This window comes from Rhea pennata, chromosome Z, assembly GCF_028389875.1.
Source record: "Rhea pennata isolate bPtePen1 chromosome Z, bPtePen1.pri, whole genome shotgun sequence".
Classification (NCBI taxonomy): Eukaryota; Metazoa; Chordata; class Aves; order Rheiformes; family Rheidae; genus Rhea; species Rhea pennata.
The window spans coordinates 77,435,378-77,453,263 of NC_084702.1; the positions used below are offsets into that span (position 1 = coordinate 77,435,378).

The following is a 17,886-nucleotide window of genomic DNA, read 5'->3' on the forward strand; positions in this document are numbered from 1 at the left end:
TATTAGGAATAAGAGGCTGCTCAGACTAAGAAGTAGTCTGACACTTTGTGCCATGCCCAATTAATAATTCAGTCAATAATATATTATTAATGCAGCTGAGTAATTCAATTAATTTTAATATTTAAGAACATGAATGAAAGATGCACATACACCTTGCATGAACAGGCACTATATTACATGCCAGTAGAGCTCCTTTCTCATTCTAATATTCTTAGTGTGCATAATAACACACAGCAGCACAGAAACGGTTACACTCTTCCCACAGGCATGGTGCTAAGAGACCTCAAGTCAATTTGCAATAGAAGAACGAGCAGTAAGAAGCTGTTGCAGTGCTCCTGAGACCCTTCTCTGCACTCTGAAAACATGAGGAACACCTCAGGGAGCTAGATAACCTCCGACAGGCAGCCTCCAGCCCCACATACCTCCCACCACCCTTATGCACTCACCTGAGTACTCGAGCTCAGCACCCACTTGCCACTGCTCTGCACAGATTCAACAGTCTTCTCTGCAGAGCAATTCCCATCTCCTATAGGCCAAACGGCCTCCTTCCGCCGAGTATAGTCAGAACTATAACTTAATTTAGGTTCTTCAGTTCCTGGAGTGCATTTTCAGAGAAGTAAACACCTTTACTGGTCTGACCCCATCTCCTGTATGGGATGTGCCTCGGTGTTCTGAATTTCTAGCTTTCCCCCTAACAACAGAAGTGTTTTCTTTTCATATTTTCCTATACATATACAAACTAGTTTCAGTCTTTCCTAAGTCCCTCTCTGCAGCTGAATTATACACAGAAGCGGGTCTGCTTCCTCATTAAATTTATAGCAGGATCTTATGCAATCTACCAAGCAAGAAAGACTATTTTTGACCATAAATAAACTGATTTTTATTAATCCCTCCACAAACTCCATAGCAGTGCCCAGTCCATCCCTGTTAGCCTTCTAAGTGCCAGATGCAAAATATGTTCAGACAGTAATAAATTAGAGACTAGTTTTACAGTCCTGTTGATACATGGCCTCTATTCTGCAGCCAGCAAGTGACTGTAAAGCGAGTGTGCTTTGAGTGCTGCAATGATGTCTTATCTCTAGGGCTTTTATTTGATCTCCTTCAGATAAACCCCCAATGGTTCAGTTCGTGGACTGGATCTTGCGAGGGACCTCTCAAGTGATGTTTGTCAATAACCCTCTCAGTGGGATGATGATTTTAGTGGGGCTTTTCATCCAGAATCCCTGGTGGACGCTCACAGGCTGTACTGGTACGGCCGTTTCGACACTAACAGCCCTGACCCTCAGTCAGGACAGGTAGGTGATTCTTGGAACAGGGAGCTTAATAAAAATTGCTCGTTTTGTGGTCATGAACACATCAATGCATCGTAGCCCTGTGTTGTTTGTGTAGCTTTGCTCTCCGGAGGTCAGTGGGCATACAGGGCAAGGTAGCTTGGCTGTGCACACAGCAGCACCACGTGGCTCCCTTCCTGCCCCACAGGTCTCCAGCACGAGCAGGTCAGCTTCATTTCCAAATCCCTCTACAGCTGAACCTGGGGCGTCCTCATTCAAGAGGAGACCTCAAACAAGTTTGGGCAAAACTCCAAGTTAGCCGTGTTTTCACCCATCGTGTCCACCCACTCACATCACAGGTTAGGTAGGAGACTCTGCTTTGGGGGAAATTGTGGCAGTTTTAGTCATGAGTGAGGCACCCAATGACCAAACATGGTCAGGGCCTAGGCTAGGGAACAGCCAGCTCAGGCAAATAGGGGAAGCCATTGAACTCAACACATCTCCAGCACTAGATCACACATCTAGCTCTGCCTCAACGTTTCCTCTACTGCTCCACTACAATAGCTCAGACCCCCACTGCATCCCTCCTACCCACCACACAATACTTTCATGCACATATGGGCACACACTGCTCCATGTCACCCCAGGGAAGCCAACTACAACTTTTTGGTTCCTCTTCTCTATCATCAACTCTTTAAAGAGTTTTTGTTCCTAGAGAAGGGGGATTTTCAGGTGCAATTTTTTTTGATTTCTCTTTTCCTGCTTATCTCCTGTTTTAAGCTTCCATGGGTCATTCCAACTAATCCAAGCTAAGGAGGTCTTGCAATCCCCTCTCTTTAGTGCCCCTTCCCTTGGGCTGGGAGAGGCAGGAAGTTGCATCTTCACAGTACCAGGCACAGAAGTCCTCAAGTGTTATGTTCATGGATAAAAGTTAGTAGACCAGGCTATGGATGGCACAGAGGTAGTCAGGTGAGGACAGTGCCGTGGTCCCAGTGCTAGGGTTCCTAAGGAACTGGCATGTAAGATAGCTGAATTGTAGCTGTGAGAGTAGATCATTATACCTCTCTGCTTACGATTAGGATATGCTATCACTTCAACCCCACAGGTTCTCTGGGTCACTCCAGATACCTTATCACCACTCAACAGATGCCAAATTATGCCTTTCACGCCCCAGTGTGGGTTAAATATACAGCAGCTACCTCGCTGCTTTTTCATCCTTTTGGTGTAGTCCCTTTACCAGGAGCAGGACACTTAGAAATTGCATTTCTGGGACAGGTCACCTTCAGCAAAGCTTATTTCTTTGCACACATTTCTTTCAATCGCAGGTCAGCCATTGCAGCAGGGCTGTACGGCTATAACGGGCTCTTGGTGGGACTGCTCATGGCCGTCTACTCCGACAAAGGAGATTACTACTGGTGGCTTCTGCTTCCTGTGGGGGTTATATCCATGGCCTGGTAAGTGTCATTTCTCTTTGCCCAGAACACCAGTCATTGCTCCTCTACAGACAATTTCTCAAAGGATGAGGAATCCCCATATATGCAGCTTACACACATTGTAGGGGACTGGGCAGAGAGGACCTGCAACAGCATCAGCGAAGTGATCCCCTTCTGTGTGCTGTGGGGCAGCTTCTGCTGCCCCACTGAGGTGCTGGAAAGGCACTGGTTGACGCACAGAGCTTGAAGGGCTTCAGCATGAGGCTGGGTGGATGCACGACACCAATTATAGCACATGGACAAAGCTGCCTACTTCCCTCTGCAGATGCCCCTCATCAGTGGGCCATGTTCAAGGTGGCTGAAATTGTACCCAACACAAAAGGTTCTTATGTATCCAGGTACTGAACTGACCTACTGCTTTCCCTCCAGCTGAACTGAATCTTCCCCATCTTAGATATGCAAACAGTCATGAGCCAAGCGAAATACTCCAACTAACCAAGTGCCAGACAATATCCTTTTAAGATCAAGTTTACCATTTTAAAATACAGACCTTGACAGCACTACAGAACCCATTTAATAGCCTTAACTGAAATTAATTCAAGGTTTACATTTTAGTCATTGTTAGTGATAAGATAAAAATCATTATTGCATTTCACTGCTTCTAAAAGAAGATTTCTTCATATTTTATTTCTTCAGCCGCCCTGAATGAAGGTCATTTTGTAACAGCCTCTCAAAACCCCAAACATGTTGCAAGAATGTTTAGTCTGTCTTGTCTGCCAAAATTCCTTGAGGCTTTTTTATTCAAACTTTTTTTTTTAAAAAAAAAAAGTTTGTAAAACTCAGGGAGAGAGCTGAAAGATTTTAAAATTAGACATGTCAGTGATTTTCTTCTCCAACTGATACTTTGAATTTCAAGTTTAAAAGCCAGCATTTTCAAAATTGTTCCTTTTCTTTTTCGTGACAAGATGTATAACTGGCAGAAATTATGTATTTCAGAGAAAATAGGACACCACTTTCACAGAAGTGCTGACTTTTTCTACAGCTACAAGCAAGGAAATCTGTAAACTGCTCTGGAAACCGAACTTGTGACAAAAGAATAGGCTTCATCCAAAATTACACAGGGAGAAAAAAGCATTTTCTCACTGATAGTATCAACACAACAGGACACAAGATGTTGCTTTTGAAATGCCAAATAGTTTGGGTTTTTTAATTAGTCCCAGCTTACAGCCTTCTAGGATGCAAACTCAGCTTCCTGAAAAATATATTCAGGTCTAAATTCAATTTTAAGTGTGCAGCATCCACTCCTACTTGGAGGATGACCATAAGAGCTGCTCAGTTCACACACATTAGGAAAGCTCAGCTGAAATCGATAGAACATGGCCCATTTCCATCAAGGACCGGACTTGGCTTTTCACTTTTTCTGAGCCTGGAGGAACCAGATAATACCTTGTCAATATGTTCTCAGAAAGGTCATGCCTGCAGGACACCCACTTCAACCAGAAATAGGGCAGTCTGGAAATCTCCAGAGGAAAGCAGATCTTGTGAAATTTATATCCCACTTTCTACAGCGAAAACCCTTGGGCAAAGCCATATACAGCATTTCAAATGCTTTCTTAGCATTTCTTTGATATCTAAATCATTTGAGAGTCACCCCAAGTACTTTACATGCTAAATAGATTCATGTCAAGTTTCTTAGGAGGGAAGCTCTGTTTACAGAAAATTCCATGTAAAAGTACTGGGCAGTGTACTGTAACATCATAAGTTTATGACCAACATGGTAGGATGTTTCACCCCTGCAACCACTACAAACAACTTTCCCTTTTCTTTTCAGTCCAGTCCTGTCTAGCGCTTTGGCATCAGTCTTCAGTAAATGGGACCTTCCTGTTTTCACTCTGCCTTTCAATATTGCAGTTACTTTGTATTTGGCAGCCACAGGACACTACAATCCCTTCTTCCCTACAACCCTCATCCAGCCTGTAACATCAACACCCAACATCACTTGGTCTGCAATCAATGTGCCCCTGGTAAGCTTCCCTACAACACCAAATTTATCTTATTTCATTAAAAAGGTGAGCATGAAGGCATTCAGCTCTGGATATCAGCTTTGCCTGGGTCAGAGTTGATGTACAATATGCACAACCAGTAACAATTCACAGAAGCAAATAAGGTCTTTCCTTAACAAATGACACTGCCATAAGGGCCCCATAAGGACAGCCTTGGCTGATGTTCTAGAAAGTCTGAGAGAGCCCAGCAGAACAGAGATCTTGGACCACTCACTCCACCTAAAGTTGGACTGCCCCAAAATAAGTCTGAAGTGAGATTGATACAGAAGCATGGCACAAAAGCATCTGGATACACACTCCAGCTGTCCATAAGGGACATTGGCAACACAGCCAGTGACAAAAAGAAGACAGAAACACCATGGTCCCAGAGGGACTCATTTATACTCAGTCACCTCAGTCCAGCTCTGGCACTGGAAGGGACCTCGTTCAGAAGTAAATTACACACTCCCAAAGTAAATTCACACTGCAAAAGCAGTCTAAGAGGAACTTCAGTACAGAAGAAAAACTGTAACTTTTCTAGGCAGGAGTTCTAATGGGGGGGGGGGGGCTGGCTGATTTGAATTAATTTGTGCCACCATGGCCTCCTTATGTTCTAGCCTCTAGCCAAAAGAGTTTGCAGCACCTCTTGCATATACACCTCATATATAGTAGTTTTTTCTTCCTATCCTTTATTTCTTGGCTGCACAAACGCTAGCATCACAAGTAAGGCTGCTCTCCAGCTTCATATTCAAAAGCACCATCTGTTAGGCCAGAAGTTATTCAGGTATGTTAGGAGCTCTACCGGGGTTACCCACTCATATGTCATTGTTAGAAGATCACATACCTCATGTGCTCAGTTGCACCTCCTATCTGATAAAGCTATCTTGCTCAATAGCAACACAATAAAGCTTTTTCTTTTCTCCTGCATCTTTTCAAGTTAGCCTGATCAGCTGCATTTATTTGAAACTTTGAGGAATCACTGTAATATGCATTAAATTCTAGGCGTATTGGAATAAAGCCCCTTCTAGAGCAAACATATTCAGTTCCAGACAGAGTTGAGACTGGAAAAATAGTGTACTGCAATTCTGGTCTTTTCATACCAAATACACTAAAAATAGTGTACTGCAATTCTGGTCTCTTCTTCATACCATAACACATTCTGACATACTCAGTAGGTCAGAGCCAGGAGAGAGCACTAGAGTCCCTAGGAGGGACTTAATGAATAGTTTTCACAGGCCTTCATTTTTACAGAGACATTCTCCTGAGCTGATCCCTTTCCTGCTTTCACTTCCTCAAAAAAGGAACCATATTACCACACTCCAGAAGAAAGAAAAGTCTGTCTGTCTTGGATTGGTGCAGTTCAGACCAAACAGTGCACTAACTCTGGTTTGAAGAACGTGTGCCCACATTCACCTGACAGTCCCACAGAGCCAGGTTTACTTCCTTCCTAACCGATAGCTTTGATAAAATAACAGCTGTGTCCTTCTGAGTACAGAGATACTCTAATATGCCCTTTTCTACTGGATGCTGCAGCTTTTGCAATCCATTCCGGTCGGTGTCGGTCAAGTATATGGTTGTGGAAACCCCTGGACTGGAGGCATCTTCCTCATTGCTTTACTAATCTCCTCCCCACTGATTTGCTTACATGCTGCAATCGGATCAACAGTGGGGATGCTGGCAGGTAAGAAATAGTGTTTACTAAAGTCATTTTTGTATCTAGGGTATCTTCAGCCAAGCCGCTATGTAATTCTGTCCAGACTTCACACTTCCATAGCTTTCATACTTTCATACCTGGATCTACACTCCATCTTTGAAGTTGGCTGTAAATTGGAAGTCTTAGTGAAGGTTACCCAACATGGTGAAGGAAAGAATCAAAGTAGTTTTTGAGGGTTTTTTTTAAACTCTGAATTTGTTACTAGGTTTTGTAACTCATGCAGATGTTTTTTTCCACCGTGCTTACTCTTGCACCATTGGAGGTGATTAATCCCACAGAGATAAAGAAACCTAGAGAAATAACTCCACTGATCTCTTGCCACCACAAGCATGTAGCCAGATCAGCTTCCTCTATGATGCATTTTTTTCGTATCCTGTCGCAGACATCAAAAAAAAAAAAAAGGTTAAATGTTAAATGAATACCACTAATCAGAGAAACAACCTTAAGTTGAGAGATGAACCTGACCCTTGAAGTTACACAAGATTACTGCTATCTAGTTGATCAATAGTTGATCAATTGTAATTAAAAAAAAATGTGATTGAATAAGCGTGGTCTGAGAAATTCATTTTTTTTAAAAAAAGGCATAGTCATCCACTAGTAAGTTCTGATGTGTGGTCTGAAATACTTTGTACCAGATGTGAGCTGCCTCGTGTCTGTGTTTTAAAACAAAATTATATGCATTTTATACAGCTAAGAGTATTCATTTGGCAAGTTTTGCACAGGTCTGACATAATTAATCTTGAAAAGAAACATTAAGAGAAAACATTTGGGGACAGGTATGGTGATGAGGAACAGAAAACAAATGAGGATATCACAGTGGGAAATATATTAATCTTAAAGGTGACATGAACAGCTATACCCAGCTGAGAAAAGCTGGTAACCCCTTACAGTGGCCTGTTCACTGTGTATTTTGCTATCCTTTTTACCAACACTCGTGAAGCCTCTGAGAAATCCTGCAGAAGCGCTTACAGGGTCAGAATTGGAGGAGATCCTCTGCTCTGGTCCCACTGGAGAATTTTCTCAGCAGTGATGGAGTGACCACATCCGGACATCTGGGGCACTAACTACCACACGCTAAAGGCATAACCAAAATACTTTGCTTGAAAGAGTCCTTGAGTCTGGGCCAAACTCCAGCTCCAGGGACATCATCACAGCCCTAAAACAACGAGCCCCATTTGACTTCATCCTTCCCCTGCATGTGGCAGATACGTGAGTGTGAGCACAGTTAAATTTAGCCACAGGGAAGACAGTGGACTCCCAGCGAATGACAACTCCTGCAGACACATTTCATACCTAACCTCACAGTCCTGCTTTTTGTCTTGCAGCACTGACCATTGCAACACCGTTTGACAGCATCTACCTCGGCTTACACAACTATAACTGTGCACTTGCTTGCATTGCGATTGGAGGAATGTTCTATGCCCTGACCTGGCAGGCTCATCTGCTGGCCCTTGCCTGTGGTATGTGTCTCGTACAAAAAGAGAAACCAAAAGGATTTATGTAGCCAGGCAGGCTATGAACTGTGTAGGATTAGAGCAAGGGCAACAGCTCTGCTGCAAAGCTAGGTACAGCACAAAAATTATTTGTACACTGGCATCAGAGCTGAGCTTTTAATGTCCAAGCAGCAGATGCAAGGAGGAGGGCTTTTAGGCACTCTTAACACAGAAATACCTAGAAAGAGCAGAAATACAGTTCCTGTGAGAAGAAGGCTACGCCACAAGGCCTTTAAAAGATTAGCAGCCCAGACTCACAGAAGCAGCCATTTCATAACTTTATCTATCCTTAAAGGAAGTGTGTCAGAAAACATCAGAGCTATTGCATGTGGTCAATTTAAGATCCATCTAGCCAAATACCTTGTCAACGGCCAAAGATGGACACCATGGGAAGAGTTTAAGAACAGAGTAAGCATACACAATATCTCCACGGGGAATCACTGAGCCTTAAATCATTTGCAATTTAGTAGCTTTCCTGAACTGAGTGTAGTTCCTGTGTACCTAGTATCACTCAGTAGCTTTCCCTTCCATGACTCTGTCCTTGGGTTCCTGGTCTCAGTTCCTGCTTTGCCACCTATGAAATCCTGTGGCTAGGATTTAACTGACTTTAACTGATCTAGGAGTTAACTAAACTTGTGGTCTGAAGCCATAGGACAGACTGGTGGAGAGCAACTGTGATCCTCCACCACACATAAGTTGTGTCAATGGATAAAGCACCACTGTGCTTGACAAAACAGAGTGCTTTTCATTCCGTCCACCTAAACAAAGCAAATTTGGGCCAAATTTAGTTCAGCTAGGTAGATGCAGCACTTTAAAATTCAGCAATTAGTGAGGATGCCACAATCTCACAACCAATATCTGGTAAGATACTTTACAGGGTACTTGAAAAGAATTACTATTTCTGATAATTTTTTTGGCGGGATGAGTAAGATTTTCTCCATCTTGAGCTCTCTTATCTTCTTTTCTCAGCATTATTTTGTGCCTACTCTGGAGCAGCTTTTACTAATATGCTATCTGTGGTAAGTTTGGTTTGTCTGCTTGTTTTTCTAATGTATTCTGCTTTGTTATGATATCAGGACATGAAGAATTTTGTGGCATTTCCCTGACAGTTTTGACACCACTGAAGTCGTGAATTCTGTAGCCAGTGGCAGGTTTTGTACTGAGCCTGTGTCAGTTAAATTGTGCACTTACAGGCTCTGCAACTGATAATAAGATTTCAAAGACCTTCAAAGCATCTTATCCACAGTAGGAGTACGTGTGCATACGTGAATTCCAGCTCAGTTTGAGATATAATATTCAGCTGCATGCAATGTTTTTGAGCAAATGCCAGTGGTCTGTAGTTTTCCCTGTTTCTTCTGAGGTCTTTTTCTCGCCCCTTTCCATTATTATTTGAGTTCGGTCTGAATATGAGAACTAGCTTAATGAGGAGGAAAACATTTTTTTCTGTCTTTTGAGCTGTCCAAGCACACTGGTCTCAGAAAAAGCTGAAGCAGGTACTGTCAAGCTTTGTTTCTTTTTAAGGTTTCTCAGAGACCAAAGAAAAACCACACTTTAAGGAAATTGATTTGGAAACTTAGAAGAAAAAATATATTTAAAACAAGCAGCTTCACATATTAAATGGATTCACCTGGCATCCTCTTAATACAGTGCTGGTGCATGCAGAGGGTGGCTTTGTTAAGCACATCTCCTTTTTTTAAAAGGATGCCTCGGAAACAGGACCTCTGGGGGTTTTGTTTTGTGCTTTTTTCCTAAAGATGAAAGACATGGAAAAAACAGAAAATCAAAAGTTAAAATTTTGTAATCAGCTTAATTTGTCCACCTGACTATAATTAAACCTGCTGTTTTTCCCCCCCTTAGGATCTTGGTTTTGGCAGATCCCTAGTCAACTCTAGAGGTGGGGTCACAGAGCAAGACAGAGGGTTGGACTCAACGCCAGTAATGTGTGCGTGTTGAGGACAGAAAGACAGTGAATCTATGTGAATGGTACTTGCAGTATATGGTATTTTGTAGGACTGTGCATGTGGGATTTGGTTTGTGGACCAGAGCACTTAGATGTTTGCCTGAGAGCTGGATGTCTTGGCTTTCAGCAGAGCCAGCAAAGCTTGATTCAATTGCTTAAATATTGGTGTCAAGTGCCTTCCTGGCCCACACTTGGACCCAGGTCTCCAGTGCATGATGCCTTACGTTGCCCAACATATTTCAGATGTCACTGGATGCCAGTGCTTGAGCAGCTGAACCAACGTTTGGTTAGCAGAGTAACTTCCCAGACTAGCTCTCCTTTGACTTAGCAGGACCTTAACTCACAGGCAGCCACCTCCATGTAGCTACCTGCTACCTGGGTACCCTGCCTGGATCTGAACAGGGATCTGGAATGGGGGATGAGGAAGGCATGTCAAGTGTCAGAACTGTCCTCGGGGAAGCACAGACTCTCCCAGCTCCTCAGATGCAAGAATTTAGGAACAGGTAGAAGTGAGCAAAGGGAACACGCAAAGAGAGACGCCAAAATGCACCTGTCTGTCCTTTCCTCTCCCAGCTGGGATTACCGCTCTGCACCTGGCCTTTTTGCTTCTCTGCACTTCTCTTTCTGCTGCTTACTTCAGAGAACCCAGCCATGTACAAACTCCCACTCTGCAAAGTCACCTATCCAGAGGCCAACCGGATCTATTACTTGAGGATGATGATGAAAACAGCATTGGAGAGCAGAAGAGAGGAGCAGAAAGGAAAGGAGTCGAAACCCTCTGGTGATTCGAAAACCCAAATTGGAGGCACCCCACTGCACACTCCAAAAGACAGCCATGCTTACTGACTTCCAGTGCTCACGAGTCAGTAGTTTCAGCCACTTTTTCAGATACTAGCAAAGCAGCAATACTTCACAGTCACAAACACCACCTTCAGCAGCATTCTGCAGGCTGGGGATTCTGCGTAGCACGCTTTGGAGGAAACGCAGTTTGCCCTTGAGCTAAGCTTTCTAAAAAGCACTCAGGCAACACAGTAATAGCTGTCTTATCACTCCACACGCTGTTAACTTGAAAGCCAACTCTTATCAACAATAATCATAAGAATAGGCAGAAGAACATAAACACTGACAAGAGGCTGTATTTAATTTTAGATGGGTAATTTAACAAAATAAATACGCTGGAGGGACTTTGTATGTAATAATAATAAATAACGTAAGAACTGCGTCAAGTGCTGCACTTTGAATTAAGAACATGTACACATGAAAATGGAATAAACAGACTGATCTCTTCCTTTCTTGTTTCCCATCGATGTCTAACCCCCTTTATCCCACTTTAACAGCTATAGTAAACACAGGTAATGTTCTTTCAGAGTTTATACTGTTTTAGTGTTGGCTCTTGACTCATCATTAAGTTCCAAGACAGTGAAGATATGAATATATGTGCTTTAATCAGACTGAAAAAGTGACTAGGGTAGTAATAACTACAAATATTTTTTTCCTTGCGTCATTTTCCCTGTCTTGTAAATAGAAGATCTGTCTCCTGCTGAATGCACAGGAGCAAGTCTGAATTCCTGCACACATTCAGTGGGAATTAGAGAAATTTCGTATGAAGACTGAGACAAAAGTTTGCAGATAGTAGCGATTACTGCAGTTCTCTCTCTCTCCTTCCTGCAAGAGCTTTTCCCTTAAAAATAAGCCATAAATAATGAACTAGTAAAAGGCTCCTCTTGATGTTTGAATGTTGGATTGAGATCCTCTCACCTTTCCTCAGTGTCTGGCCCAGCCCACTATAAACTCCCAAGGCAACATCAGAGTTGGTCGTGGGAAACCTTGAGGACTTTCTTACAGCTCTGCTCCCCATAGGTGGCTGCCTGTAACAGGCCCAAGGTGGGAGGAGAATGCTGACACCTTATGCTTCCTTCCAATCCGTACAACAAGGAAGAGCCAATTGCCTTAACAGCGACTTTTCTTGGAGACCTTTTCTAAAACCACCACAAAACAAGCCTAATAGAAAGGCTTCCTTGTTCGGAAGTCACTTAATTAGGACACCTGGTTTCCTTCAACAGCAAGTAGCCAAACTGTGCTGGCCTTCGACAGGCCCTTTTGCCAAAGGTGACTGATGATAGAAAAGGGCTTTCTCTGCCAAGCAAACATGGACCCAAAGGACTTAAGGTAAAAATCCAGAGAGACGATGCAACCACACTGCTCAGATTAGATGCTATCCTTCCCTCCTCTTGTTGTGGTTAAAAATAGCCACGTGAGGAAGCTTGCTCTTCTTGGGCAGCTCAGTCTCACCCCTCCAGGTTCTTTACCTGGGCCATATGGCAAATCAGGTGTTTGTATGGCCCTATCTGAAATGAAGCAGCAGAAATCTGGAGAGAGGGCTCAGAGGAGCACCTTGTCCAGGCATCAGCGCTTGCACAGCAAGAATCACCTGCAAAGACTCCCTTGCAAATCCGTGCAACCTCCTGGAGATGCTGAACTCTGACGGGCAGCAGGAGGCTGAAGGCACAGGTGTATTTCTTTAAAACAGGAGCATCAGAGAGGAACCACTGATTTAGGCAAAACAGATTGTTTGCAAAAACAATTATTATCAAGGCATTGGGCAAAGGCAATTAAACCTTTAGGCTATCACAGGGGGTAGCTTGAAACAAGAATCTTGGCTAGTGTTAAAGAGCATTTGTAGGCTGCACATGCAGCTGCCCATTTCTGCAGGGTAACTCCAGAAAACGCAACAGGAGATCAAAGACATCATCAGAAAAGGTGTTAGCAGACAGGGAAGAAAGCACAGGGCTATAAGAAAACAGCGAGGAAGCCCAAGCTGCCCTTTGAGCCATGATGGAAGCAGATCAACAAGGGTAGAAAGCAGTCTCCTATGGTCACTGCAGACTGCAAGAGCAGGGATAAAGATATCCCAGTGTGACTTCTACTGCAGAGAAACGAAAAAAGGTGGAATAACACATGAAGTGATACACAGCTGTCTGAACACCTTCCCTCTATAACTGCCAATAAAATATTAGGCACACCCAAAATAGCCAGACCTGTTCATCTGCCCTGCACAACTTAGTTTAGCTCCCACATACATCCAGCATCAGAGAAACCTTTGATTATTAACAATGTTTAAAAAAAAATACAAAAATACTCTAAGAAAGTCAGCTAAAATATTAGAATGAATATTACTGAAGAAAAACTCATCTGAGATTAATTACAGCATGGGTATTATTTAGTTTTTAAAAAAAGTCCAAGCACAATATGACTATTGGAAATTATGCCATGAAAAAGACACTACAAAAATAATTCCTCAGTCAGAAACAAATCCATTCTGGATTGAATTAGCAATGTAATTTCTAGAGTTAAAGCCATCCATAAACAACAGGGTATATGTTAAGTCTCTAGCTAGTCAAGAGATTTGAATAGCTACAGTCAGTATCTCTACTTCTTGAAAATAGAGTAAATATTAAGGGGTCTCCTAGAAGTGAGCAGTAGGCAAGAGAAGTACTAACTACAGTTAGCAGCAGCAGCCCCAGCAGCCTGCTGCCTATCAAATTCTCTAGGAAATACTCACTAAAAGAAAGAAAGAGTTTTCCATTTTTAATGTGGCTAGTAAGATTTAGCTAATTCCAGTAGCCTGAGAGTTCTAATGTGAGTGTGCCAACTACAAAAAGTAAGACTGTTCACGAGAATAAAACAGAAGCCATTTTCTGTAGCTAGAGCTGCTACTCCAAGCAAATAAACTTGAATAAAATAAAGATTCACGTACAAACAAATACCTGCCCTAGCCATAGCGTATATAAAAGCAATTCCCTGAAAATTTGCCCTTAAAACCGAACATCAGTGGCAAATGGGAGCAGACTGCAAGCAACATAGAGGAAACTGCAACACAGAAAACTCCCCACGGACACACGGATGGCATGACCATCTATGCTGTAATAACTGGAGTCCAAGATAGAAATACTACATATATTGCATGTCTCTAAGGGAGAGGCTTACCTTATTGCTCCAAAAGTCTTTTTCCTCACTCTTCTAGTTGATCCTTAACACCTCCTTTCCCTTTCAAGGCAATGTTCCCAGCTCTTCTCACGTTGTCACAAGTGTTCCTGTCAATAAAATCAGTGGCAAACCCTCCTACAGGAATAAGAGAGGGAAGGGCAGGCAACCTCCCAGCTCAGGGTATTGATAACTCCCAAATGATTTATCAGTTAATCACGCTTCATAACCAATTAGCACAGCTGCACTGATGAGAAAATGTGGAGGGAAGAAATTTGCCTTTTCACTGGCTTTTAGTTCTAACAGAGGTTAGTGGTACTATGGTGCCATCCACCCCAGATGTGATATTTCACAGTTGCTGGTGCAACATTTTTCCTATGTGGTTCCTTTCCTTTTCTTCTGATGGCCCTTTCCAAAGGGTGTTTGGGCTGCAAAACATTTGGGCCTCTGGTCAAGGCCCAGGTAATTAGATCTGCAATTAGAGCTGTAATTTGATCCGCTATCACAGGTCAAGTGTGCAAGCTCCAGCACTCCAGCCCTTCCTCAGCACCCTGCAAAGCCCGTATTCCAGCTGAGAACACCTACTTTTCGCATTCTACTCATTTTTGTTTCTAACTTACAGCAAGATATAAGTTAAACATGAGCTCTTAAAATAGGGTGGCACTCTAGGAAATAGTTTATAGCTTGCAAGGGCTCAAATGTTTGCTTCATTTTTGCTTTCATCAGGAAGTTCAGCTGAAGCCAGGTCTCAGAGGTTTGTTAGACTGAAATTGTTAACTAGCCTTAGGAAGAGTTTGACAAGTTAGAAGTGCCAGAGGTTTGAAAAGAGCTGACGGGGGGGGGGGGGGGGGGGGAAATCTAGCCAAAGACTATTAGAGAGTGTATGTTTAAAGATATATTTGCATCCTTCTGGGTACTGTAGGAAGTTTCTCTGAAGTCTGGGCAGCATCTTTTCCTTGATTCAGAGTGGCCGCAACCCACGCTCAGCACAGTCATCTAAAATCTGCCAAAGGCCCAACTGGAGTGTGTTTCGTCTGCCCAACCCTCAGAAAGAAATTCTAGTAACAGAAGTTATAACCCTTGGACAGGCCTAAAACTCACTCGGAGCTCGATCTGGTGTGACAAAGTCTGTTAAACACCCAACCATAAGGACTTGTGCTTACTCAAGTTCACCCTACCAATGTATAAGAAAATTGCTTTTATAAATCAGTCAAGGTAGGAACTAACTATTTGGGTCAAAGCCTAGCCTACCATGGAGACATATCTACCAAGCACAGAGCAGCATCAGCTCAGCATTAGCTGAGAAATGGAGTATCAGTGCTGGGGTGTGAGGGCTTTAAAGGTCAAAAACAGCACTTTAAAACTTGAAAAGTGCTCATCTGGTGCTGGCCTGAGTCACTGAGGTTTGATTTGGGCTGCTGGCCATGTTTTTGTACCCAGACACAGAATTTCTGAGTTCTGCAAAGCTCCTCTAACAGCTGAGGAATAGCTGAAATAAGCACTTTTAAGGCACAGTTTGTCAGACTTGCTTTAGGGTGCCATGAATAAAGGGAGCCAAAAGTAGCTATCTACATTTAGTCAGCTGAACATCACCCAAACACACATCCTACTGCATTCAGAAGTGACTAAGAGGCATTCAGGAGAGAACAGCAGCACTTACACATGGTTTCTATCCCAGGCTGTTCAAAAACTATTCATTACAAGCTGGCAAGAAGCTGTATTATTCTTTGTATAATAGTACAGCAACCTGCTGTGAATAGGAGTAGTTTTCCAAGAGGGGAATCCCAGATAATTGCTTAATGGTGAAATGTAACAGCAGATGCATTCAGAGAAATTATCTGAAGAGAAGCACAAGGATTTAACTGATCCTTGTTCAGCTAGGAAAATATAAAGGCTACAAAGGTAGGACGTAAAATCTTCTGTCTCATCAAGAGATCAGATCTAGACTGAGGTACCCATTGGCTGTCACTTGGCATCTTCAGCTAGAAAGACTTGCTGCCTTTGCCTCCAGTATCACAGACCCTCCTCTCTCAGGGGGCCTCCACAGCTCTGCAAAAGAGCAAACGCACCACTCCCTTTTGGAGCCAGGTGCCCAGGTGAACCCTGGTCAAAATGAAGTAATGCAAATGAGGAAAAAACAATAAGTGACAACAAAGGGAAAAGGTGGCCAAGCATGACGGGCAAGAAGAAATACCAAGTCTTCTGGTGGGAGTTCAAAGGAGACAGGCAGAGGATGGGGGAAGCAGCCTGAAGGATGCCATGAGATGCTGGAGGTTATTCTCATACCAGATTAAAACCTACCACCCAGCCATCCCTTCCTCTAGTAGTGAGTCTAGGGCTGACAGAAACAGTTGCATGCAGGGAGACCATGATAGGAGATGGTGACACCTCTCAGCTCAGGAAGGCTACCCAAAGCTGTAGGGCTAGAAAAACCTGTGCTGTACTTTCATACAGTGATGGTAAGAAGCAGGTGGAGGGTTGTATGAAAAGCAAAAGTCAGACAAGCCCAAAGTGATGGGTTAAAGTCCACTGTTACAGACTGCATGAGCTGGCTGGTTGTTTGCTTCCTCTCTCATACTGCCAGACTCATCTATCCACCCAGTGCATGGAAGGCATGAAAAGCATCTTGTGTCCTTTCTTCCGCTCCTCTCTTACAGGAACCTGGGCACCATTCATAGCTTGAAGGTTTCTGAGCTTAAAATAACTATTTTCATCTTCTCACGCAATCTCACAAAGCCCCTCTGCAGATTGAACAGCTCTTCTTCCCATACCTGTAACTACAAACTGGGGCCTCTGTGTAGGTAAGAGCGTGAACTCAGCAGATACTGACAGCAGGCGTCCTCACCAGGCCCCAGTCAGCCAGCATCCTGAGAGCAACGTCCAAAGTCTTGGGACGAGCTTTCTGCTTCGGAGGGGCTCAGCTCCAGAGCGCTTCTTCTAGGTACATCAGCAGTGCAGGGGCTCAACACACTGAAAAAAAATCCCAAACTTTCTAGTGTGTTCAAATAAGATAATCTCCTAAAATTTCCATTTGCTGGAAAGTTGCTCTGTGCTTTCTAAAGGCCACCTATCTCCAATCTGCAATGATATTCCCTAACACCTGAGGCTCACTCAGCCTTTTACAGATTGCATTTGCTAGGGTAAGAGAAATATCATTATTTTAAGAGTGAGATTTTTGTGCTAAATACTGTCCTCTCACTCCCCTGTAAATAGAAGGGTGCATTTTAATTTGGAAGATAGAAAAAGGAGTTCAAATAGGAAATGAACACTTGGTTGCATTTGATTCTGCAGTTCTCAGGGGGGTCTTTTGCAAACTCCTGCAGCTGTTGCCACAGCTGGAATTCACACATCCCAGTGGTTGGTTGAGAAAACCAGGGATAGCTCTCTGGGAAGCAAAGGTTTCTTCCACCACAATGTCCCCCTGGGATTGAGCAGGGAGTTTGTATCTGATTGCAGCTCAGCAGCTCCTGAGCACCCCCAAGTCCATCAGTACATTCAGCGGCTTACATTGCCATGGAGCCGCATCCTCACATCCTTCTCCGGGGACAGCCCTTCACCTAAATTGCTCAGGCAGGCCAAAATCTGTGCTCCTGAAATCACAGCATAGTTGGGCTTGGAAAGGACCTGGGGCAGCTTCACACGATACAACACGCATGAAGCACCAAATACAAATGGGAGCCCTTATGAACACAACCATCTCGACCACCCAAAATGCAGAGGCACTGCAGGTGTGCAGACTGCTCAGCACATTGCAGCAGCTGCAAATCAAATTATGCTGTGCACTGAATTGCAAAAGGCAGGGAGAGAGACATAGGGACACCCTTGAACTGTGCAACTAAAATAACCTGGAGTCTTTTTTTTCCCCCTCAGTTCAGGGCTCCCTAGTCTGTACCTGACCTTGGTTCTCTGCACTTCCCTCCTTTCAGCTAATTGGTGATAGCTCTGTTGCTTGTCATCCACAAATTTCCGTTCTGCAAAACCGCTTAGGC

The 17,886-nt window shown here is 43.4% G+C and overlaps 1 protein-coding gene across 1 annotated transcript; it reads left to right on the top strand.

Moving 5' to 3' along the window:
• The first annotated feature begins 1,128 nt into the window (after nt 1-1,128).
• On the top strand, nt 1,129-11,201 carry LOC134153907 (urea transporter 2-like). Its single transcript, XM_062600471.1, has 7 exons — nt 1,129-1,295; nt 2,597-2,725; nt 4,536-4,728; nt 6,280-6,427; nt 7,786-7,920; nt 8,923-8,972; nt 10,487-11,201. Exons 1-7 carry the CDS (start codon nt 1,162-1,164, stop codon nt 10,757-10,759), a joined length of 1,062 nt encoding a protein of 353 aa, XP_062456455.1. The 5' UTR covers nt 1,129-1,161; the 3' UTR covers nt 10,760-11,201.
• Nucleotides 11,202-17,886: the final 6,685 nt, after the last annotated feature.